At 44.2% G+C, this 25,312-nt stretch overlaps 1 protein-coding gene across 13 annotated transcripts in view; it reads left to right on the top strand.

Annotated features, from left to right (window-relative positions):
- Window positions 1-25,312, top strand: part of LOC119974015 (ERC protein 2) — a 1,008,595-nt gene that overhangs the window by 798,611 nt on the left and 184,672 nt on the right. Inside the window, exon 21 of one of the 13 annotated variants that reach the window (XM_038812803.1) lies at window positions 5,493-5,558. The exons of the other annotated variants lie outside the window; for them this stretch is intronic. Within the exon in view, the coding sequence (XP_038668731.1) occupies window positions 5,493-5,519 (27 nt within the window). The 3' untranslated portion in view covers window positions 5,520-5,558. The remainder of the gene's footprint in view (window positions 1-5,492; window positions 5,559-25,312) is intronic. 13 annotated transcript variants of the gene reach the window in all.

The raw sequence follows: 25,312 nt of genomic DNA, 5'->3' as shown, positions 1-25,312 counted from the left end.
TAGATAGCCCCTAAAAGGCAAAAGCACGGCTTGTGCTATTAAGGAAAAGAGGAAAGGAGTAGGTATTAAGCTAAAAGAAAAATCTTACATAAATGCAAGGCAAAGGAAAATAAAGTAGACTGTGAGAGCACCTAAAAACCAACACTGGGTTACAAATTAAGTAATAAAAGATGAAAACAAGGAATGTGATATAAAGGTTAACAATAAATGTTTTCTAAACATATTAAGAGAAATAGAATGATAAATAGAGTGGGCCTATTAAAGACGGATACAGCTGGACTATAATGGGTAATGAGGAACTGGCAGACTTGTTAAATATGTACTTTGTATCAATTTCCACAGTGGAGGAAAAGGACAAAATGCCATTGGTACAAGAGAACCAAAAAATGTATCAATGGGTGGAATAAATTTTTTTTTAAATGGTGATAGGGAAAATAATGGGAATTATTGTAGACAAATCTACAGGGCCTGACCCTCATTACAGGTTATGAAAATAAATACATAAGGTAGATAAGCAAATTGTAGACATTTTCATAATTTTACAAATCTTTCTAGATTCTGTTGCTTAAGAAAATTGCAAATCCCATGGTTAATGTCTACATATACTTCCAGAAGGCATTTGACATAATTCTGAAACAAGAACAGAGGATGCTAGTTGGGGTGGTTGGAGTCAGTGAATATGGGTAAAGGGAATGTATTCTGATTGTCAGGATGTGACAAGTGATCTTCCCTTGGGAATGGAAATGAGACCTTCACTTTTCACCATAAAGGATTAATGTGTTGTGTAACCAAGTTGGAAGATAATACGAAGTAAGGATGCAGACTAACGTGTGTAGTTGGCAACAGGAAGTTACAAGGAGAAGACTAACTTTTTGGGACAGCAAGGTTACACAGTGGTTAGCACTGCTGCCTCACACTGCCAGGGACTTGGGTTCAATTTTGGCCTTGGGTGACTGTGTGGAGTTTGCACTTTCTCCCTCTGCATGGGTTTCCTCCGGGTCCTCCGGTTTCCTCCCACAGGCCAAAGATGTGCAGGTTAGTTGGATTGGTCATTCTAAATTGCCCCTTAGTGTCCAAGGATATGTAGGTTAGATGGGATTATGGGATTACGGGGATGGGAGGGGAGTGAGCTGAGAGTTTTCTCTTTCTGAGGATCAGTGCAGACTCAATGGGCCAAATGGCCACCTCCTCTGCTGTAGGAATTCTATGGTTCAATGGAAGTTCAATGTGGGGAGGTCTGAGGTCATCCACTGTGAATCTGAAAAGGGAACTCAAAATAAGAGACTAGGAGCTCTGGTGGAGCTAGAGAGATTTATGCATCCATGCGTTCACAATTTTCACGATCTGAGATTTGATCATTTACTTGATCAGTTAAGAATATTGAAGAATATGGAGCAAAAGCAGGTAAGTTAAATTAAGGTGCAGATCTTCCACAATCTACTAGAATGGTTGGACTGACTTGAAGGAGTGATTGGTCTACTATAGCTGCGATCTTAACCTGTAGATTAAAATAATTACACTTTAGATCATTGCACCATCACCCATTCAATAATTCAACCTAAATGAAAATCGGTTTAAAAAACTGTGTATTTTGCAGAAGAGTAACCAGCTTCTTACCACATCTCAACCAGGTAGATAATTTAGTGGGATTAAAAGCTGTCAGAAACAAACAGTTTTGCTGGAAATTGGAACTGGAAACCAGTAGAACAATTGAAGAGTGGGATTAAATCAATCAGAAACCAATTGTAAAATCTTACAGCACAGAAGGAGGCTACTTGGCAGTTTGAAAGAGCCATCCAATCCCACATCGCCGCTTTTCCTCCCTCAAATTGATCCTCTTCAAGTGCATGTCTACTTGCTTTTTGAAATTTCCTCTGAAATTTGCTTCTACCACCCTTTCAGATCTTAACAAACTCTGTGGGGGGAAAACAATGTTCTCCAGATTTCCTCTCTCGCTCTTTTGTCAAATATTTTAAATCTATGACTTTTTGTTGCTGACCTATTTGTCAGAGGAAACATTTTATTTTGTCTGAACCCATCATCATTTTGAATATCTCAAGTAAGTCCCTCCGTAATCCTCTCCACCCGAAGGAGAATAATCCCAGTTTCTCCAATCTCTCCACAAAACTCAAGTCCCTTATCCTTCCTATCATCATGGTAAGCCTCATTAGTACCCTTCTATAGGCCTTGACATCCTTCCTAAAGTGTGGGCCGAGATATGTACATAATGCTCCAGCTGAGACCTAAACAGTGATTTGTAAATGTCCAAGCCCTTATTTTCAGAGCCAAGCATTCCATATGTTTTAGCCATCATCACAACTTGCTCTGCCATCTTCAAAGATATGTGAGTATGCAACCTCATGCTCCTCTGCCCTTGCATCCTGATCAAGATAGTGCCAGTTATATTATACTACCCTCTCCGTCTTGATCCTCCCAATGTGCATCATGCCACACTTATCAACAATAAATTGCATTTGCCATCTGCCTGTCCATCTAACCAGTACAACTTTGTCTTCCTGAATTCTGCTTCCATTTGCCTCACCAATATGTTGACAAGCTTTGTATCATTCTCAATCTTAAAAATTTTGTAACTATACGCAAGTTCAAGTTTACGTTTACAAGAAAAGCAAAGATCCGAATAACAATCTGTTTGTCAGATCAGCAACCTATGCCTTTCCTGTCGTCAGTTCATCACTGCTGTCTATGTCCTATCCCTTATCCAATTAAGTACCCATTATGGTCATCCCTTAATACTGAGTAAAATGGTTATGGTGATACTTTATCAAATGCCTTTTGATAATCTGGCAGCAAGTCTTTGTATGCTGTCAGATTGTTTTTGTAGGCTGTATCAGCTTTATTGTATTTGCCAGCTTGTTCTAATTTTCTCAGTTGATGTGAAATTTATATTGAAAATATTGAAATTACTTCTTCCCACATCTCCTTTTAATTAGTCTTAGCTGAATCCTCCTCGCTGCATCAATTGGTATAAAGCATTTTCAGAATGATGTGGTTTGAAACATTGTGTTTGCAGAGAAAGTTTGTGCTAATCAGAATTTCAAAATGAAAAGGCGAAGGAGTCACATATCTGTATTATTACGGGCCAGGGTTTAGAGAACTCAAAAGTTATCATGGAGTTCACCTGACCCACCACTTTTAATAGATTTTGGTTATGGGGAGCACAAGGGCCCACTCTACAGGTGTGATGCAACAGAGATCTAAAGTACTTTAAAAACAAAACAATGTTTATTCTATGAATCCAGTTAACATTTTATAAACACACAGTAAACATCTTAGCAGCTATCAACTCAAATACTCCCAACAAAGAATACAGTACTGTATAAGTAACCCTTAATCTTTCCTAGCAATATCCATAAGACAAATACCCACTAACAAAGACAGCAGGTTTAAATTCTCTACTGAAAGCAGTTATCACTTTTAAATTAGCAAGTGATCTGAAGACATTCTTTTCATGCAGAGAGGGATCAAAATTACAGCTTGTTTGCCTGGATGCAGCTCCAACTCTGAAAACGAAACTAAACACCCACTGTAGCTGCCAGCTTAAAAACGAACTTAAAAGCAGACAGACAGCCAGCTCCACCCACACTCTGACATCACTGCAGCTATTTGATAAACACCAATTTCTTATAGGTACATCCACTACAGCTATTTGATAAACACCCATGTCTTAAAGGTACTCTCACATGACAGTATGTTTAAAAGAGCAATATATTTCCTGCGTTCCACCATTTCCTCCAGTGTTCTGGTTGACAGCAGGCAAATTTTAGCGGGGAGTCCCAATGATTTTCTGGCCCACCATAATCATTGCAGCATTAGTTCATTTAATTTTCACGTACCTGGAAAGGGTAACTGGTTCACTGACCAAGTGGAAAAGATTATTTTGCGCTCCTGCTGTTTCAAAATAAAACATCCCCCTTTTAAAAAACAAATGTATGACTCTGACTTGCAATCAGCAAACCTAAGAGAAGATCTATTGCAATATCTGAGTGGAGATTAAAGCAAACTGATCTGAGGCTGTAACAAGGTAGGTATTAGTGTGTGAAATGGGCAGTGCTTGTTTCACGAGAAGCAAGTGATTAACTTAGCAACCCATGCTAAGTGGCAGAAGTAGATAATTGCACTTGGTGTTCATAGAGGCACTGAGCTGGGTCATCCGTTTCCTAATGCTGCTATGATTAAGTCTGTTTGTATTTATCTTCATTTTTCTTTGGTGAAATACCAGAAGTGCCAAAGTTCTCGTTGTCAACTGCTAAAGGCAGCACTTTGACACGACTCCTTGCTGAATCTGCTGAACTGGATATTCAAATTGGTTTTTCCACCCTTGCAATGATGTAACCAATTGACGCCTAAAGTTCTATCTGAATTTCTGGGTGTTTTTTTTAATGTTATTCACCTTTGACCTAGGTGGCCATGGGAACACAACTATCTTTAAGTTTTCAAAGTGCAAAATGTATTACTGATATGTCGGAATGAATAACATTGGTGTGTCTACTTTAAATCTACTTTTAAGACAATGTTACAGCATGTTAATTATAACTTATTTTCTCTGTTGAATTTTGAATGAACAAAAATATTTTGAATTCCTTTATTAAGAAACAGTTATAATCTCTATTAGAAATTAAAAGGCACCATCTTTATTTTACAGGGATATTTTCCAATCAGTACTGTTGCCCTACAAAATGTAATCGATTGCATTATTTATTCACATTTTATAACATATTTACTTTAAGCAGGTAAACAACAGAATTTTTAAAATATCCAAAGGAATCTAGTATAAATCTAGCCTGGCCAGAACATACACCAACATGTTCCACTATCCAAGTTATTTACTTTAATCCCGGGCACTCATTCCCAAGATGACCAAATTCAATGATCTATTTTTAAAATAAGTATTATTTAAAACATTTTTGAACTTGCAATCTATTTTTAACATCAATATTATGCATGCCCCATCACTCTTCTATTATGTACGATATTAAAATCCATTCCGATTTGCTTTTTGTGATTCCACAGAAATTGGGTTGAAAACATAGGTACACAATACGATATTTTTAACTTGAATGACCTGCAGCCAATGTCTGAAAGCATCTTGAAAATGCACAGTCTACCCTAAACTGTTTTAAGAGGATAGTATTTGTTTATCATGGAATGTATAGAGATTACAAAAGTCAAGAAGCAGCTTTAAAATTCTAAACAATTACACCGGGTAAGGACTTCCATAAAATGGATTCTGGTTACTCTTTGCTTGTTTTTGCTTTGCCTTCTGTTTTGTAGGTTCCAGTGGGGTGAAGTTGTCTCTGTAGACAATCTGTATGTTTGTTTGTCTTTCTGCTGAAGCTGCAGGCTGTCTATTCTAAACAAACTCACATTTCTACCAACAGAGATAAAAATGTTCTAATGCACCAAACTGACTAACCCTTTCTTTGTTTCATTCCAATGCTGCCATGCATGTCCTCAAACATATCGACCAATAGGATGATGAGGAGGGCATATGGGCGTAACAGTACACATGAACCAAAGCTACAGTTTTGTTCTGAGGGGTGAGAGCCTGGATTTTCTCTTAGATCAGATTGCACTGGGATGCTGTAATGCTCAAATGTTCTGCTCTTTGTGCAGTGTTTTCTTGCGTGCATTCTACTGTTTGTTGTTCCTGTGTTGCCGTTTCTCTCTGTCCATAATGCCTTTCAGCATCATTAGAAACTGTTTTTGTAGCAGCACAGGTGAGAAATGATTCACAACAGTAGATTTTTGCATCAGTTTCTGGTGATGTTAAAATAAGTAACAACAATTAAGTGAATGCCACACGTACACATTCTACTGAAGATATATGCATAATATTTACTATTGGTCAAATAAATTGTTATTTGGTATCCTTGCATCTGCTAATAGATGATTCCACTAAGCAAAATCGCCATTAAAATCAGGGATCAAATTGTTGGCCAATTTTCACTGGAGGAATGTGAGGAAGCAGGTTTGGAAGAATGGAGTGAAGGTCAAGGAAAAGGAAGGAAAATTGGCCTTATACTTTGAAAGCTAGGTTGTTGACATACTACTTCATAGTGAAGGTTCTCACCATTAAAATTTTATCCTAAAATGAGATCAAGTCATGGGCAATTTCCCTCACAGACTTGTGCCCAGATAATTGCTTTTGTTCTTTACTTGATAAGCAGAGGCCGTATTGAGATACTGTGTTAACCGAGCAGATTTTCCCCAGTGACATTTAGAGGGTAAATAAAGGTAGCTATTCCTATAATTGTGCACAATTATGTATTGTGTTAAGATATCTGTACTTTTCACAATAATCCGGCAAATCAAGCAAGTTGGTGTTCGCATCACCTTTACATGTCTGTGTTCAAAGGCCTGTGCACATTATTCCTTAGCAGCTTTCATATTGACCTGAAAAGGTGGAAATTAAGTTCACCTTACTTTGGCTCAACAAAAAGACACTGGAATGTTTGAATAACATAACACGAGAATGATATGAGCTACCTCCAATTAATTTCTGTAACAGAAAAATGCTGTGGATGCTAGAATATTAAAATAGAAACAGAAAGTGCTGGATAAACTCAGCCAGTCTGGCAACATCTATGGGGAGAGAAACAGAGTTAACATTTCAAGGTTGTATGGCTCTTCAGAACTGGAGACGGTAGAAATGTAATAGGGTGTATGGTTGGAGAGGCGGGGGGTGGAGGAGTTTGTGCTGAATAGAGGTACGGTATAGGTCAGAACAGGGGAGAGATTGGCAAATGTGTCAAAAACACAAGACAAAGGGAGTGTTAATAGTAGCATTATGGACTAAGGAAGTGCTGATAGTGGCATAAATGTAATACAGCAGAATGTGCTCATAGAAGAGCAAAGAGCAGTGCTCCGTGAAAGCAAAACTGAAGAACGAATGACCTGTGCGGGAGGGGAGGGGGGGGGGGGGGGGGGGGGGGGGGGGGGGGGGGGGCGTTGTATTGAGACAAACCAAAGAAAGAAATAACAAAGGAGTCAAGATGCAATGGAAAGTCTTAAGTTGTTGAACTCACAATTTGACTCCAGAAGGTTGTAATGTGCTTAATCAGAAGAAGAGGTTTTGTTCCTCTAGATTGCATTGGGCTTCACTGTAGCAGGCCATGGATGGACATGTGGGCATGAGAGCAAGATGCTGATTGGACAGCCCTGCTGAGTTTATTCAGCATTTTGTGTTTTTATGTTCAATTCATTTATCATTGTTGCGCATAAAGATTGCACTATTGCAAAAGTCACTAATTAATTCTAATTTCCTAAGTCTTTACAATTGAATCTAGATGGAAAGAAACACAAATGAACAACAATCGTTACTATAGATATCTGCCTCTGTACTCTGCGAGAATTTTAATACAAATTTGTTTTGACAGTGTTATGTTGCTTGTGCAGGAATTTTTATGGCCTGTGAAACTAGAGATTCTTGTAGAGAATCATTTTGAATCAGTGTGTCATCTTGTTGCACAAATAGTTGAGTGCTCATCTGATCTTGAAATTCCATTCTTACGTCTGGAGGTGTCAGTTACAGAGTTTTGTTGAGTTTTGTTCCTTTCATTAACATGTGACCAAAAATAATGTAATAATGTTACTGCTGGGTACTGATGTTGCTTCAAACTTAGCATGATATGTATGTATGTATATATAGATCAGTAAATTTTAATTTGGAATGAATTGAGTATTGATCCCGAATTATAGCACTTATAGAATTGTGAGGATGGATGCTGATGGGAGTTAAAGTTAAGGCTGTTAAAATGGCTCTCGTGGGTGATCCCGTCTGATTCCCCTGTCCCCTTTCAGAATCCAGTATGAACCAGTTCTTCATAGCAGGAGTGCAGGACACCAACCAGAAGACATCAAGGCCCTGTTATCAGTATTGTTATGATCCCCTTTGAGACTGTTACGGACGGCAGATCAGATCCCAACAGTAGCTAAGATACTAGCCCAGAACCGCAAAGATTTTTTTATTTTTAAGACTGCGCGGAAAGATCGATTCGCTCCAGGAGTAATTGCACGAGAAATAGGATTTGGTTATTTTTAAGAAAAAAACTTAATTATAATGAAAGAAAAACAATATTTCAACTTCAAACCTAACAAGAACAGCGTATATGTATCTCTTCAGCCCAACACATGATTTCCCATTAAACAGCATGTAAAATGAACACACAGCCCTCAACTCCACTTACACAGGTAGGCAAAAATGGTATTTGCATTACCGAACATATTCCTGCTGGTAGTGAAGCTCTTTCCTTTTTTTTTTAAACACACAATTTTATTGAGGTATTTTTGGCATTGTAAGCAGTAACAATATACATTAGTGTGCAGATACCAATTACAAAAAACATAGTGCAAATAACAGTACCACTCTCGCAAATAGACCCACCTATTCTTCCCCCTCGTAAGGCGAACTTGATTTTTTCCAAGCCGAGAAAGCTTTCCATGTCCGACAGCCATACTTCGGTCCTTGGGGATTTAAGTCCCTCCAGGCCAACAGTATTTGGCACCGGCTATCAGGGAAGCAAAGGCCACAACGTCGGCCTCTATCCCCTCCTGTACTCCCGGGTCTCTGACACCCCAAAAATCGCCACCTCTGGACTCATCGCCACCCTTGTTTTCCGTACCCGGGATATGACGTCCGCAAATCCCTGCCAGTATCCCCTGAGTTTTGGACACGCCCAGAACATGTGGACATGGTTCGCTGGTCCTCCCCCACATTTAGCACACTTGTCCTCCAGCCCAAAGAATTTGCTCATCCGGGCCACCGTCATGTGGGCCCGGTGAACCACCTTGAACTGAATCAGGCCGAGCTGGCACATGTTGCGGTTGCATTTACTCTCATCAGAGCTTCTGCCCATATGCCTCCCTCCAACTCCCCACCAAGCTCCTCCTCCCACTTAAGATTCAGTTCCTCGGTCCCTGTGTCCTTCGCTCCCATAAGCTCCTTATAAATATCCGAGACTCTCCCCTCTCCTACCTCACCCCAGGAAATTACCCTGTCCTGGATCCCCCTTGTTGGAAGGCGTGGAAAGGACGGGACCTGTCTACGTACGAAATCCCGCACCTGCAAGTACCGAAAGTCATTCCCCCTCGCCAGCCTGAACTTCTCCTCCAGCACCCTCATGTTCGCGAAGCTCCCTTCCAGGAACAAGTCACCCATCCTTCCCACCTCCGCCACGCTCGAAACCTGCCATCCATCTTCCCCGGGACAAATCGATGTGAAGCTCTTTCAGACTCTGTCCCAAAGCCTGTCTCTGTGGCAGTCTTCTCATGGCCTCTCCCAATCATTCTCCAAATCCTTCTTCCCTCCCTCCCCCCCCCCCCCCCCCCCCCCCCGCCCGATCGAACAGGATTCTTTTATCTCTCTGAGCCTCGCCCAGCCCCTCAATGTCCAGACTTGAAATCATCGCTATCTGGCCTTTGATTACCCACTCCATTTACAGAAGAACAGGGCCATGCTATGAATGTGCAACTAACCTCCAATTTACAGACAAAAGAGGCCATCAGACACCATAGTGGACTCATGGCTGGTCAAACAATAGTGTCCCAAAGGGCACTGGATCTTGAATGAATCACCCTGGTTACAACATTATGCACAGGTGATGTGAACAAGTACATACAGGTTTGTGCCTGAGCCCCTAACACTATACTGTGCCCTGCACCCGTGCCAACTTAACTGGTGTCTACTTTTCTGGCCTTGAGGCTGTAACGCGATACCTAAGTGGATCCCCAGTTAGTGCATCAGGAGTACAGGCGGCCTGCTGCAATCTCCATCCTGTGACCTGAGTCATTCCGCAGCCATCTTGTGGGTGACCGGGCCTGAATGGGCCTGGTTGCTGCTCACGGGTGTCCCAGGTGTCCTGTTCTGCCCGTTGTCCATGTGATGCACCAGGGACAGGAGGGGAGAGTCTGAGGTGCTGCTATATTCCGGCACCACTCTGCGGGAGTCACTGGCACGGACCCCATCTCCTCTTCCTCCCTTAGGTGCCCAATGGCCTCCGGGCTACTCCATGGGACAGGAGTGTAAGCAGAGATAACCCCTAAGGATCCTCCACCACCTGGGGCTGGAGGCCCACTCTGGTCTCCACAAGGGTCTGCATGCTCGTGGCCGTAGAGCACAGGAAGTGGGCCACCTCAGTCTGGGACTGCACCACATCACCCAGTATATGTGCCACCACCTTCTGAGTCTTTGCCACATCAGCCAGTTAATGGGCCATCTTCCTCTAGGACTGGGCTACCTCCCTCTGTGTCAATCCCACATCGGCCAGCGCGTGAGCAATGCCGCTATCACTGAATCTCCACAAACGATGGGACCATCCGCTCCAGGAGCCCAAAACCCATCTGGATGGCAGTTAGTCCCTGGGGTCTGCCCTCCAACCGCCAATCCCTTCGGGGTTCCTACCTGCATCTGATGTACTGGAGCACGTGTGTTGTGTGCATCAGATAGTGTCCAAGGAGCTTCTTAAATAAAGTGCCTGACCAAAGTGAGTGTCTCTGGAATGGTGGAGGGTGTTGGAGACAGCTGTGATGGAAAGTCGGTATCTTCCCCGGAACCGAGCTGGGGGATATCACGGGATGTAGGTCGATGGCTTCCGTCAGTATCATCGTCACCACTGCTCGACACCTGGGGATGTGGTTGTGGTTGGGGTTGCGGGACACCAGAAGGGCCCGCCTCATCACCAGCAGCTCCTGCATGATTGCATCGTGGCCTGGGGGGGGGGGGGGGGGGGGGGGGGGGGTGAATGGGCCGTGGTTGTGGAGCGGGGGTCTTTGGGGTGGTGGTAGTTGTGTTGGGGGGGGGGGGGGGTGGCATGACACATGTACCATGAAGAGCCAGAACTCAGTGGGGTCTCATTTCTTAGCCCAGGGGCCAAGATAGACAGTTCCACACGTGCAGACTAGTGGGTGGGTAGCTGGTGGCTTCAGTGGCCAGGGCAACCGGTCATGGTGGCCGGTTTGATCTCTGGCATGTGCTGCAGGGTGGGGTTTGGCCGCCCTCCTGGTGATTGTGGGGGGGGGGGGGGATCATAGGTGCTTATGGGGGTTTGTTCTAGGGGCACAGTGATGCCTACTCCCCCTGGTTGCCCTGAGGACCAGTTTCCTTCGCCACTGTTGGCTGGTCCATGCGGTGTTGCCCATGGTGCTGACCACCCTTGCCATATGCATCCAGGCCCAGTGAACGGCGGCGGCTGTCAACCTCCTTACCAGCCGGGGTACTGGGTTGCCTGTCTCTCCTCTGCCATGTCTAACAGGGTCTCCAGTTGGAATCCGACAACCTTTGCCACTCGTCTTGTTGCCACCTTGTTGTGTGTGGGGAGTGCAGTGTGCATGTACAGCTGCAGCTTGTCAGCCTCCTGAGTGCCTATCCGCACTCCGGCGAACCGGACGTGTTGTGTGTGGGGAGTGCAGTGTGCATGTACAGCTGCAGCTTGTCAGCCTCCTGAGCGCATATCCGCACTCCGGCAAACCGGACTTGTTGTGTGTGGGGAGTGCAGTCTGCATGTACAGCTGCAGCTTGTCAGCCTCCTGAGTGCCTATCCGCACTCCGGCAAACCGGACTTGTTGTGTGTGGGGAGTGCAGTGTGCATGTACAGCTGCAGCTTGTCAGCCTCCTGAGTGCCTATCTGCACTCCGGCAAACCCGGCGCCGTTTTGCATTGGAATCGATTATGTTCCACGTGGGTCTGGTGCTAGCCCATTAACGGACAGTGAATTGGTCCAGGTGCGGCACTAGTTTTACTGTCATTGAAGTCGACTGATCCTGTCCTGGCGTCAACACTTAGTCTCAGGTACGAGATTCTCCCCGATATGTTTACAACTTTAATCACTCTTACTGCCTCATCAAATATTTGAAGAAAATTATTCCCTTTACTCGTGACATTAAAAACTTGCAAGCCAAACTCGATTATTTTTTTAAATAATTTAGCGTATCCAATTCATTTTTTCCAGTTTAGGGGCAATTTAGCGTGGCCAATCCACCTACCCTGTACATCTTTTAGGTTGTGGGAGCGAAAACCCACGCAAACACGGGAAGAGTATGCAAACTCCACACGGACAGTGACCAAGAGCCGGGATCGAACCTGGGATTTCAGCGCCAAGAGGCAGCAGTGCTAACTACTGCACCGCCGTTCTGCCTGCATCTCTCTTTCCTCTTCAAAGCTCTCGACTGTTCTGTCACTCTCCAGTTGGTACCCGCTTTGCTCTATCACAAAGCTTGTCAGTTCCATAATACACCCTCTTTTTATAATCCTTTTTTTCTTTCAGTTTACATTCTTGCCCACTTAGTAACCACTTGAATAAGTACTTCATTGATTGCAAAGTGCTTTGAGATGTCCCATGGTCATGAAAGGTGCTATATGAATGCAAGTCTTTCTTCTCTCCCTGCCCCACCCAGACCTTCCGTAACCTTGTCTGATCCTTAATCAATAAATGAATCTCCTGCAAAAATACCACATCTGCATTCAAAGTCTTAAGGTGCGTAAACTCCCTAGAACTATTTACTGGCGGTTTAACCCCCTTACATTCCCAGTGACCGAATAGGGGGCTGTCTCGTCCCCTGTCCGACCCAGAGTTCAGCCATTCCCATCATGTAGGGCAGTCCAGCAACTACTCAGTGCCAGCACCAGACCCACCCAAGATGGCTTCCAACCTCCCCCCATCAGAACAGAACAAAGAAAAAGCTATAGCCACAGTCAGAGAAATAACCCCCCCCCCCCACTCACTCCAACTCCCATCAATACCACCCCCAAATAAACCATCAAGCAGTAACAAGGCGAACTAAGGCCCCCTACCTTCCCCTCCCCCCATTCTTAACCCCAAACAAAACAGAAACAAAAATCCTAATCTCATCCTTAAAGTATCCTCACAATATGAGCTGCAGTTACCCCCATAACTCTGCTCCCGTTAACTAACAATATAGCTAGCAGGGTGGCCCCCTCTCGGGGTAAATACAGAACAAATGACCTGCCCCCTACCCATATCCAACTTTAATAGCCAAAGAGAAAGAAGAACAATACTCATCCCACAAACCAAAAGTAAAAATATCAGTGCCTAAAACTGCCCAACAAATCCCAATTATCACCCCCACCCCGCCCCAAACAGGCATCCCACAATAAATCCAATACACAGATCGTTCGACCCCAGTCCATGCTTCTGCACAAATGCCTCTGCCTCCTCTGGTGCATCAAAATAGTAATCTTTCAGTTCATAAATTACTCGGAAGTGCGCAGGTACACCACACCAAATCGAACATTGCTTCCTCTACAACGTGGCCTTGGCTTTGTTGAATGCTGTATGCCTCTTGGCCAGCTCTGCTTCCACATTGTGGCCCTCCCATTTATAGTCCTGGTAGTCCTTCACCCACCATAGAGCCCTTTCCTTTTGTTGGTAGCTATGAAAGCACACGATGATTGCACACGATGGTTCACCAGAACAGGGCTTCCGACTGAATGACTTGTGGGCCCAATCCAATTCGGGAGGGGATGCCATTCCACGCTGCTCCTCTACGGCATTACGTTTTTTGGATTTGGACCTTCCAGCCCCACCGTTCCCACATTCTGCCTTCTGGGAAGATTCTCCAGATACCTTAGCCCTTAGTGCTTTGGTATCACCAGCCATCCGTGCCATCTCCACATCCAGGGAGGTGATCTGGTCACTCTGCCTCGAAAGCTACACCTCCATCTCCTGTAGCACCGCACCTTGCGCCTTTACCGTATTGCCCGCTTTTGTCAAGGCCACACGAATGGTAACAGGGCTCCTCAGATTGCTCTGTCGAGGTCTTCAGAGACAGCCTGCCGGAATTTCTTAAGTTCCACCGCCAAGTTGCCTGTAAGCATCTTGGTCCTTAGTGGAGTGACCAAAGACGCAGTAGGAGCCTCTGCCATTTTCTCAGCAGATGAAGTTCAAGAGGCATCTGAGCCTTGACGATGATTCTTTACTTGTCTGCTGCCTTGTTTTGTACTTTCTAGACATTCGTTTTATATGGGACTCTTATGACATCGAACTAACCAGGTTCCACCCCAAATCACTCCCCCCGAAAACCAGGCGTGTTAGACTCATCTTCTACTTGCCACCACTGGAAAGTCCCATTTTGACAAATAGTTAATATACAAACATCATTGCAAAGATAGTTTTAATATCAGGTAAATTGTATCATACTTTTGCATGTAACTCTTATACAGACATAACATACATTATCACCACCTGGTAATTTGCACTAAACAAACAAAAACTTCATTCAAATACATAATCACTCATTCTGGGTACACTGAACACAACAGCACCCGTCAACACAAGCTATTTTACGATGCTCTGCTTATTTCCATTGGTACATAATTTTATGTTCATAGTTCATAAATTACCTGTTTCTGCTCATGAATACCCACCCTTCCCCGGAATTGTTTGTATTTTAAGTAGAAGCTGGGCCCAGGCAGACGGCTGAAAAATGTTTTGTCTGTAACCCATCTCCAAGTAAACCTTCTATAGCCACACTTGAACTTTGTAAAAGAAGTATAACTGCACATTTTTCAACAAGCAGCAGTTCTTGAACAGTTCCTGAATTACAATATTAAAAAATCAATAGGTATTTTCACTGTAAAACTTGTAGCACAATACTGGGAAGAAGCAGGCCGTCCTTTTACCAGTGGGTTTGAGTGAAGTGCAGACTCATAGCCTGAGAAGTGTCCTTCCTCTACTGTCCATAAGGATCCTACCTGAATTAAGATAGTTTAGAAAGACTTGCCTTTATGCAGCATCTTTAATTGAGCAAAATATCACATGGCACATCACAGGAACATTATCAACACTTATTAGCGGGGAAAGGGCCGCAGCACAAAATTGCCATATGAACTCTCTAATAATTAAGCACTCCATTTCTGTGAATCTCCTAGAGTCGGCAGAAAGAAGAGAACTCTTCCCATAATTGTTTCCTGGGTTACAATACAATTTCCAGAGCTAGAGGGATGGAGTACTTAACACGGGTGCCGATCCATCTTCAGCAGAGCATACCATTGATACTCAGCAACACAGGCAAGAGGATCAAAGTCAGAATCCTGTGGAACCTATTTTAGACCAGTGCCATTTTCGGCACATCTTCCCCAGTTGAAGTACAGAATCATGGAATTCACTGTCTTTTTTGTGAGTTGGAATGGATATAAAGAATATTGGGCATAGAGAAGCTTACCAAATGGATTGTTGGAGGTGTCCTTCTTCTGATGAAACTGTAAGCCAAAAGCCGATTTGCCTGCTTGGGTACATACAACATTCTTTGGACTATTTTGAAGAAGATCAGGGGAATTATCCCTGGTTTGGCCAATGTTTATTCCTCGGACACCGTCATAAATAAAAGACATTATCTGTTTGTCATGTGGGTGGCACGGTGGCGCAGTGGTTAGCACTGCTGCCTCACGGCGCTGAGGTCCCAGGTTCGATCCTGGCCCCGGGCCACTGTTGTGTGGAGTTTGTACATTCTCCCCGTGTCTACGTGGGTCTCACCCCCACATCTAAAGATGTGCAGTGTAGGTGGATTGGCCACGCTAAATTTCCCCTTAATTGGGGAAAAAAAACATTTTTTTGAATTATCTGTTTGTTATTTATCATATTACTGTTTGTGGGTGTTTGCTGTGTGTATACTGACTGTCATATTTCCTACATTAGAACAGTGATCTTAAATTAGCTGTTAAGTGCTTTGAGACATCTGCTGGTTGTGAAAGGCACTATATAAATGCAAGTCTTCCCTTCTTTGAGGCATTAATTGAAGCTAGAATTTTCTCACTTCCTGCTTGCACTTCATTTCTGTTTACCGATTTCAGCAGCTTGTGACTTAACCATAACTGGGGGAGGTGCGTTTTGAAAAAACAAGTTTAAAGAAAAATGTGCAATACCTGGATTGAAAACCGATCAGTGCATAGAAGGGATTTGAACTAACAAGGCTATGGCTGAGGCTGGGATGTAACCGCGTCAATGGCTGTTTTTGTGGTGCATTTATAGCATTCCTTATGTAGAGAAACAACATGACTGCTTTACGAATGGCAGAGAAGTTAAGTAGAAAATAGGGAAGCTTAAGGTTGGAGACAGAAGGATTGAACACATGGGTCTTTAAGAGGCACTGAAGGAGGAAAAAGAGACAGTAAGAAAACGTGGCTAGGGAAAGTCACAATGAGCAGGAACATGGTGACACCGATTGTAGAGCAGATGAAGTCACTCTAGACGTTTGATTGAGAGTAATGGAACTTATTTTCAGGCCTGAATTATGTAAGGAGAAATAAAAATAATAGGATTTTACTCAAATCCATTCTAAATTGCCTCCTTCATACTCTGAATCACGTAAGCTTGTAATAGACCATTCAGCCAAGGAGGATAAGGCATTCCATTCCATCCTATCAATATACCTCATAATTTTATGCACATTAACTAGGTCTCCCCTTAACGACCTTCTTTCCAAATAAAACAACCCTCGCCTATACTATCCTTCCTCATGACCAACATTTTCCAGTCCAGGAAATGTCCTTGTAAATCTCCTCTGAACCCTATCTAGTGTAATCACATCTTTCTAGTAATGTGATGACCAGAACTGAACACAGTTCCCCAGCTGTGATTTAAGCAGTGTTCTTATAATCTGTACATCTTATGTCTTCTTGGCTGCCTTATCCACCTGGCCAGCCACCTTCAAGAGTCTTTGAACATGCGCTCCAAGGTGCCTCAGTTGCACTATACTTAGTGTTGTGGCATTTATTATGTATTCCCTTGCCTTGTTAGCCTTCTCCAAACACATTATCACCCATGCGTCCGGTTTAACCTCCATTTCCCAGCATTCAGCCTACCTATTGTCCATTAATATCTTCCTGCAATCTACAGCATTCTTTAATATTAACCGCATGGCCAGTTTCTGTATTGTTTGCACAATTCTGAATCATATCCGTACATTCAAGTGCAAAGCATTGATATCTACCACATGAGGCAAAGGACCCCAGGTTCACCACAAGGCGCCCCTGGAGACATCCTTCCAGTCACAAATATACCCGACAGTTACCCTTAGTTTCCCACTCCGCGCCAATTTTGGATCCACCTTCCCACTCCTTCGCTCCCTTGGGATTTTACTTTCCTGGTCAGTCTGCTATGTGGAACTTCTCAAAAACCTTGTTAAAATGCCTATAGACTACATCAAATGCATTACCCCCATTGACACATCTTGTTACCTCCTCAAAAGACTCAATCACATTAGCCAGGCACAACTTCACAAGTATATGCTCTCTTTGATTAGAATCAGAGAATCAAATCCGTGGCTTTCTAAATTTTGTGTCATCCCTTTCTTTTCTGAAAATAAACAGGATTTTCGCTAAGTCGGGTTTGACCCTTTAAAAACTGACAGGCTGGCCTGATTGAGTCATACCCACCCCTGTTGTTTCTGAATTTTGTGTGTGCCTTTTAAGGGTATGGGGTGGTTTGGGAGCCCGCTTCCTGCACTCCTGACCTGTCTGGCTCCATTGTGGAGATACCCATGTCCTAGCCCTGTGTAATTTTCATGGAGCGTCTGCGTGGGTTTCCTCCAGGTGTCTGGTTTTCTCCCACAGTCCAAAGATATGCACGTTCAGTGGATTTGCCATGCTAAATTGTCCCTCAATGTCCAAGGGTGTGTAGGCTAGATGTGGTTATGGGAATAGGGTGGGCGGAGTGGGCCTGGGTAGGGTGTTCTTTCAGAAGGTGGGTGCAGACTCGATAGGCTGAATGGCCTCCTTCTGCACTGTAGGAATTCTGTGGTTCTAAGACTCATTGTCTGCATGATGGAACTCATGCTCCCCATACAAGGATATGCCCCCAACCCTCGTCAGGTGCACCCTGTGCACCACCTTGAACTGGATAATGCTTAACCTCGCACATGAGAAGGTAATGTTGACTCTGTGATAAGCCTCGCTCCCCCCCCCCCCCCCCCATAAATGCCAAGCCCATTTCTGAAACAAAAACCTTGGGAGAATATTTATCTTCACTGTCTGTCCCTTCCTGCTAAGGTTAACGGGAGGCATCCCACCTTTTCAAATTGGCCTTCACCCAATCCACCAGACTAGAAAAGTTACGTTTATGGAGCACGGTTCACGCATGGGCCACCCGATTCCCAGATACCGAAAGCTAGTCCTGGCGGGATGAAACGGCGGTCTCCCCAGATCAGCACCCCTCCCCCAGTGGGGAGGAGCAGGGGTGTTCATCAGAAAATATTCACTCTTGCCCAGTTTCAGCTTGTATCTTGAAAAGGAGCCAAACCTGCTGAGCAACTCCATTATCTCCCCCACACTGGAGAGTGGGCTTGTGTCATATAGTAACAAATCATCCACATATAAGGACATTCCGTGCTCCCTCCCTCCCATGCTCTATCCACCTGGTAGACGACATCAGAGCAATGGCCAGAGGCTCAATTGCTAAGGCAAACAATAGCAGAGACAATGGACACCCCCTGTCTTGTACCCCTGTTTTCTAAATTAATTTATGGGATGTGGGCATTGCTGGTTATGCCAGCATTTATTGCCCATCTCTAGTTGCACTTCAGATGGTGGTGGTAAGCTGATTTCTTCAATCACTGTAGTCCCTGAGGTGTAGCTACACCCAAAGCGCTGTGAGGGAGGGAGTTCCAGGATTTTGCCCCAGTGACGGTGAAGGAACAGCGATATATTTCCAAGTCAGGCTGCTGAATGATTTGGAGGGGAACTTACAGGTGGTGGGCTTTCCAGTTATCTGCTGCTCTTGTCCTTCTAGATGGTAGCGGTTGTGGGTTTTGAAGGTGCTGTCTAAGGAACCATGGTGAGTTACTGCAGTGTATCTTGTAGATGGTACACATGGCTGCCACTGTTCATTGGTGATGAAGGGATTGAATGTTTGTGGAAGGGGGAGTAATCAAGCGGGCTGCTTTATCCTGGATGATGTCGAGCTTCATGAATGTTGTTGGAGCTATGCTCATCCAGATAAGTGGAGCATATTCCATTACACTCCTGACTTGTGCCTCATAGATGGTGGGCAGGCTTTGGGGGGGGGGGGGGGTCAAGAGGGGAGTTACTTGCCATAGGATTCCTAGCCTTTGACTTGCCCTGGTAGCCACAGTATTAATGTGGCTAGTCCAGTAACCCCCAGGATGTTGATTGTGTAGGATTCAGCAACGGTAATGCCATTGAATGTCTAGGAGTGATGGTTAGATCCTTTCTTGTACGAGATGGTCTTGTTGGAGATGCCTGGCACTTGTATGGCTCAAATGTAACTTGACACTTGTCAGCCCAAGCCTGGATGTTGTCCAGGTCTGGATGCATTTGGAAATGGACTGCTTCATTATCTGAGGAGCCGTGATTGGTGCGGAACATAGTGCATTCATCTGCGACCTTCCCCACTTCTGACCTTCTGATGGAAGGGAGGTCATTAATGAAGCAGCTGAAGATGGTTGGGCCATGGACCCTGAGGAGCTCCTGTAGTGATGTCCTGGAGCTGAGATGACTGACCTTCAACCACCACACTGTGCCAGGTATGACTTAAACTAGCAGAGAGTTTCCCCTCTGATTCTCATTGACTACGATTCCTTGATGCCTATCGTTTTGCTACGATTCCTTGATGCCTATCTCGCTCAAATGTTGCCTTGATGCCAAGGGCAGTCACTCTCACCTCACCTCTGGCATTCAGCTCCTTTGTCCATGTTTGAACCAAGTCTAATGAAGTCAGGAACTGTGACCCTAGCGGAACCCAAACTGAGCATCCATGAGTTCAGTTGGAAATAACCAAACTCTGGGCATTAGTACATACACTCACTGTGGGCGCCCTGTACAAATGCTTAATCCATTAAATAAAATCTTGGGCCAAAGGCAAACCGTTCAAGGATTTCAAAGAGGTACCTCCACTCAACTCAATCAAACGCCTTCTGCGCGTCCATCGAAATAGTCACACCTGGCTCGGTACCTAGCAAGGGTGACAAAACCACAATTAACAATCTCCTAATGCTGACCCTTAACAAATCCACTCTGCTCCTTCGAGATCACCCCAGGTAGACAGGGCTCCAAACACATTGCCAATACATTAGCCAACAACTTAGCATTGGTGTTTTGCAACGACATAGGCCGATACGACACATATTCCCTAGGATCCTTGTTCTTCTTCAGGATAAAGGAGATCGATGCCTGCACCAGCTTGGCTGGCAACACTCCCCAGGGCAAGGAATTGTTAAACATATCCAGCAAAAGCATGATCAACTGACAGGCAAATTATTTGTAAAATTCAATGGGAAACGCATCTGGACACCGTGCTTTACCCGTCTGCAACTCATAATCTCCTCCAGCCCCATCGGTATCTCCAACTTCTACCTTCTCTCCTGCTCTACCTCAGGGAAGGTCAACCCATCCAAAAATTGCTTCATTGATGCACCCTCCTCTAGAGGTTCTAACTCATACAACCCACGACGGAAGGCCTCAGTCACCTCATTGACCTTCTCTGGGACAGAAACTAACCTGCCACTCGAGTCCCTGATCTGAAATATTTTCTGGGAGGCAGCCTGCCGTCTCAGCTGGTGAGCCAACAGACAACTGGTATTCTCCCCATACTCATCATAAGTGCCCCTCAAGCATCACAGCTGGCTCACCACCTTACCCGTCAACAGCAACTCAAAATCAGTTTGGAGCTTTTTTCTATCCGCCTATAACACTGATGTTGGGGCAATCGAGTACTGGCAGTCCACCTCGCGACTGGCGTCCACCAGTCTCTGCCTCTCCACCTTCCCAGATTTACTCCTGTGTGCCTTATAGGAGATTATTTCCCCATTAATAACCGCCGTCAGGGCTTCCCAGAGCATAGAAGGTGAGACTGCCACATTCCTGTTAAACTCAACTCCACCCCAATGGCAGACGACATCCACTCACAAAGTCCCTTATCTATGAGCAATGCCACGTCCAATCTTCACGGGGGTCACTGACAGCAGCCCAGCTCCAACATCAAGTCCATAAAATACAGAGCATGATCCGATATCACGATTGCTGAATACCCCGCCCCCATCGCCCCAGGGAGAAGAGACCTTCCTATCGGGAAGAAGTCAATCGGGGAGTAAACCCCGATGGACAATGGGTAAAAAGAAAACTCCTTCTCCCTCGGAAACTTAAATCTCCATGTGTCTGCCCACCCCCTGCCATCTGTTCCATGAACGCCAAAAACTCCTTTGCTACCTCTTGACGGACTCAGAGACTTGCGATTCAACCTTTCCAACCTAAGATGTAAAGCATAATTTCCCCCCCACCCCGCCCAATAATTACCCAATGTGAATCAAGGTCCGGGATAGACACCAGGACCTTATTAATGAATGCCATGTCATCCCAGTTCAGTGCATGTACATTAACCAACACCACCGGCATACTATTGATGATTACGTACTTCCCATCTGGGTCTGCTGATATGTTAACCGCAGAAACAGCCACCATCTTAATAATCAACACAGCGGCCCTCCGCGGCTTACAATCAAACCCCGAGTGACATATCTGCCCAACTAACCTTTCCACAACCTTGTTTGATCTTTGATTTTTCAGACGGGTCGCCGCGAGGAAAAGCACATCCCCCTTCTCCTCAGTTACACGCATTATCATTTACTGGGTCATTCAATCGCCTCACATTCCACATTATCAACCGGACAAGGGGCCTCTGACCGCAACCCCCGACCTCGATCAGCATATGCACCTTGTGAGGCAATCCAGCAGTGCTCCAACCTGCAACCTCTGAGCCCACCCAAGACGGCCACCACATCTCCCACCAAGCCAGTCCAAAACCAAAGGAACTGCCACCCCTCTCCATCCCCCCTCCCAGCTCCATCCCACCCAGAAAACCAAACAACCAACAGAGAAACAAAAGCCCTCTCCCCATCCCAAACTAACCAGAAGCAAAAAGCCGAAGCTTGTTACCTTAAAAAGACACCAACATCCAACCGCATGGTAACCAGCTGCGGGCATAAAACGAGCAATATTGCTCGCAGAGTGACTGCACACAGGGAAGAAATTGAAGTCAACTAACCATTATATCAACAATCCACCCCCCTGCCCAGAATAAACTTTAATACAAAACCATTGAGGAAAATCAACATCTAGCTCCCCCCCCCCCCCCCCACAAACGAAAAAAATGCAAAACTCCCTAACAATGCTGTATACAAGCCCCAAATCCACTCCCCCCCCCCCCCCCCCCAAAAAAAAATACCCCTCCCAAAAAAAACACCCCTCCCAAAAAAAACACCCCTCCACAAGCCCAGGCACAAACCCATATCCTCCACCCTCCAAAAATACAAATATATCTTGGTATATTCTGATGACATGGCCCTCCCATCTACAGTCTTGATGTTCCTTCGCCCATCTCCGGACCCACTCCTTATCCAGGTATCGATGAAACCTGACTATGGTTGCCCGTGGTGGCTCCCCAGATCTGGATTTCTGCCTCAGCCACTGATGGGCTCGGCCCAACTCTGGAGAAGTCAGAAAGACCTCCTCCCCCACCAACTTTCTAAACATCTCAGACATTTCGTCTGTGGAGTTGGAGCCCTCCAGGCTCTCGAGCAGTCCAACGATCCTTAGGTTTTGCAGTCTGGAATGATTTTCCAGATCGTCAACCTTGGCTTTTAGCGATTTGCACTCTTCAGCCATCAAAGTCATCTCTGCCTGCAGGGAGACAATCCGGTCACTAGGATCAGAGAGTGCCACATTCACCTTCTATATCGCTACTCCTTGTACCTCTGTCTGCGGTCCATCTTATCCATGTCTGCTCGAATTGGAGCCAAAGACCCCTCCATTACCTCCGCCAGATCCTCAGCGGCCGCCTACCGCTGCTTCTTAAATTCGTTGGTCAAGAAGCTAACCACCGTCTCAATCATCCACTGCGGGGCCACGGACTCCGCAGGAATCGCCGCCACTTTCCCTCCTGCTGAGGCTCGAGAAACCTTTACGTTTGATGACGACCCCTTGCCCGACCTCTGCCTTGAGCTATTTTTAACCGATATTACTCGAACGAGGGGAACTTACTTCATCCAACTACACCAATTTCCTCCAGAAAAATCACCCATAAACCGGGGCAGGAAGGGTCAAAATCAAATACTCTGGGGGGAGCCATTGCGCGTGTGACTACTTACCGTACAACTGCCGCTGGAAGTCCTAAATATATTTTATTTTGACAGTTACATTTGTGCTATAGTTTAGAGCTGACTAAATAACTTCATTCTGGTTAACATTGACACAGAATTTTAAGTTTGGTGTTCAGATCAGTCTGTTGTATATTCTTAAAACTCGTGGCCAGGAGAGGGATAGGAAACAGAAGTCTCAAATGTGAAGTGGCTGAGAAAAAGAGTGGAATTATTTCAATAAACACCACTAAAGATGGATAATGTACTAATGAATTTCAAATGCTTTTGTTTGTAAAATCGCTAATTTTATCTATCCTTAATGTGTGAATGAGCTTCTACTGTTCATTGTTTCCGAAAAGATTTTCTTTATTGAGTGATTTGAGTTTTATAAAATCCTGAATTTAGCAAATACAAGTACATGGGACTTTGATGTGCAACAAATACATCCGTTGAAGACTAGTTTAACGCAGCTGTGGATTTTTATAATCTTATACATCCGGACTACTTAGTTTAGATTTCATAATGTAACTTTCATAACAGTAACTTCATTTGAAGCTTACTTGTGACAATAAGCGATTTTAATTTCATCAAATGCACAGAAAACTGCTGCAGTGCCTTTGGAGAAAGGTGACTTGTAATTATATTGCATAAAAGATTCAAAGTAAAGTTGGAATATTTGTTAATCAACATCTCTGAGGCCTTCACTTTCATGTCAGTGCAACATACCTGATGGTTTTGTCTAGCGCAGTTCCCGTTGTCTTTACAGATCTGACTGCACTACATAATATTTGAATCGTTAAAAACGACTAGATTGTAAACAGTTCTTAGCAGTTCACACACTGGCGTTCAGCAGCTGCATTTGTTTCCTTTTTAAAAATCACAAAACCTTTTTGTCTCATGTTGTTAGTAAACCTCTGGCTTCAAATCAGACCAGCAAAACTGGATTGTTTGAATAATAAATGTATTTCTTGACTTTTGCTGCTGAACACAGTGCCAGAGTTCTTTGCAATATTTATTCATATGACAGGGAGATATAATCATTAAACAGACTGAATTACTTTGCATTTTAATTTTTTCTCAGTGAGTGAACTTGTTAAGTATTGTACCTTTACCAGTATTCTAAGGTCCATGTACCTTCTAAGGCACAATTACTGCAGTTCAAATATGGTTGTAGCTAAAAGCTGGTAAACCAAATGGAAAGGGATCTGGATAAATTGTAGTACTAAGTGGAAACCATAATTTAATGTGGACACGTACAAGCTAAAGACTTGGCGAGGGAAATATATATTGTGGGGATATAAATTTGGTGGCTCATCCAACAACTTGTTCAGACCACATTTGATGTCCTGTGTGCTGTCCAGTATTCATACTGCAAAAATTGCATTGAAGCACAGAAGAAAGTGCGCAAGAGAATTAAAAGGACGATACCAGGACAGAAAGAATGTGCCAACAGGTAAGTTTGATCAGGCTGTGAACTTCTGCTATTGGCAAATAGAAAGTAGAGCAAGAGGAAACCTTGTGCAATATGAAGAGGCTTGATATGATGCATTTGGAGAAAAACATTGTTTCCACTTGTGGAAGAACCTGGAATAAAAGGACATAAATATAAGATAGCCACTAGAAGGTAAAATAAAGAATTTAGGATAAATGTCTTTACAGTTGTGAGAACGAGGAATTCGCAGCCACATGGCCTGTTTGAAGTAGACTGCATTGATGTATTTGAGCGGAGGATTGGTATACACATGAGGAATAGAGGGGCCGGGGGAAGAATAACTGAATTGGATGGAACTTGGGCTGACTGTAAACACCAGCATTGACCAATTGGGCCAAAAGGCCTGTTGTCTGTGCTGTAGCTTCTATGCAGTTAATTCACAATAGAAATAGATAAGTTGAACCCTATATTCGAGATTGCCTCAAGCACTAGAACCACCAAAGAACAAGATTCAGACTTGGAAATACGAAGGTACTCAGGAGATTTTGCTTTAAATCCACAGGAATGGAACAGACTGCACAGGGAGGACAGAAGAAAAAATTGAGAGAATTGGAAAGATACTTGAGCAGATGAGCATAGATGGGTCATTTGTTTTTTGAGACTGCACAGCTGGATTACCTAATCATAAGACATAGGAGCAGAATTAGGCCACTCGGCACATTGTATTTGCTCCACCATTCAATCATGGCCAATGTC

This window comes from Scyliorhinus canicula, chromosome 11 (assembly GCF_902713615.1).
Source record: "Scyliorhinus canicula chromosome 11, sScyCan1.1, whole genome shotgun sequence".
Classification (NCBI taxonomy): domain Eukaryota; kingdom Metazoa; phylum Chordata; class Chondrichthyes; order Carcharhiniformes; family Scyliorhinidae; genus Scyliorhinus; species Scyliorhinus canicula.
Note: the sequence above shows the minus strand (reverse complement) of the source record. Positions and strands in the feature narration are given on the sequence as shown.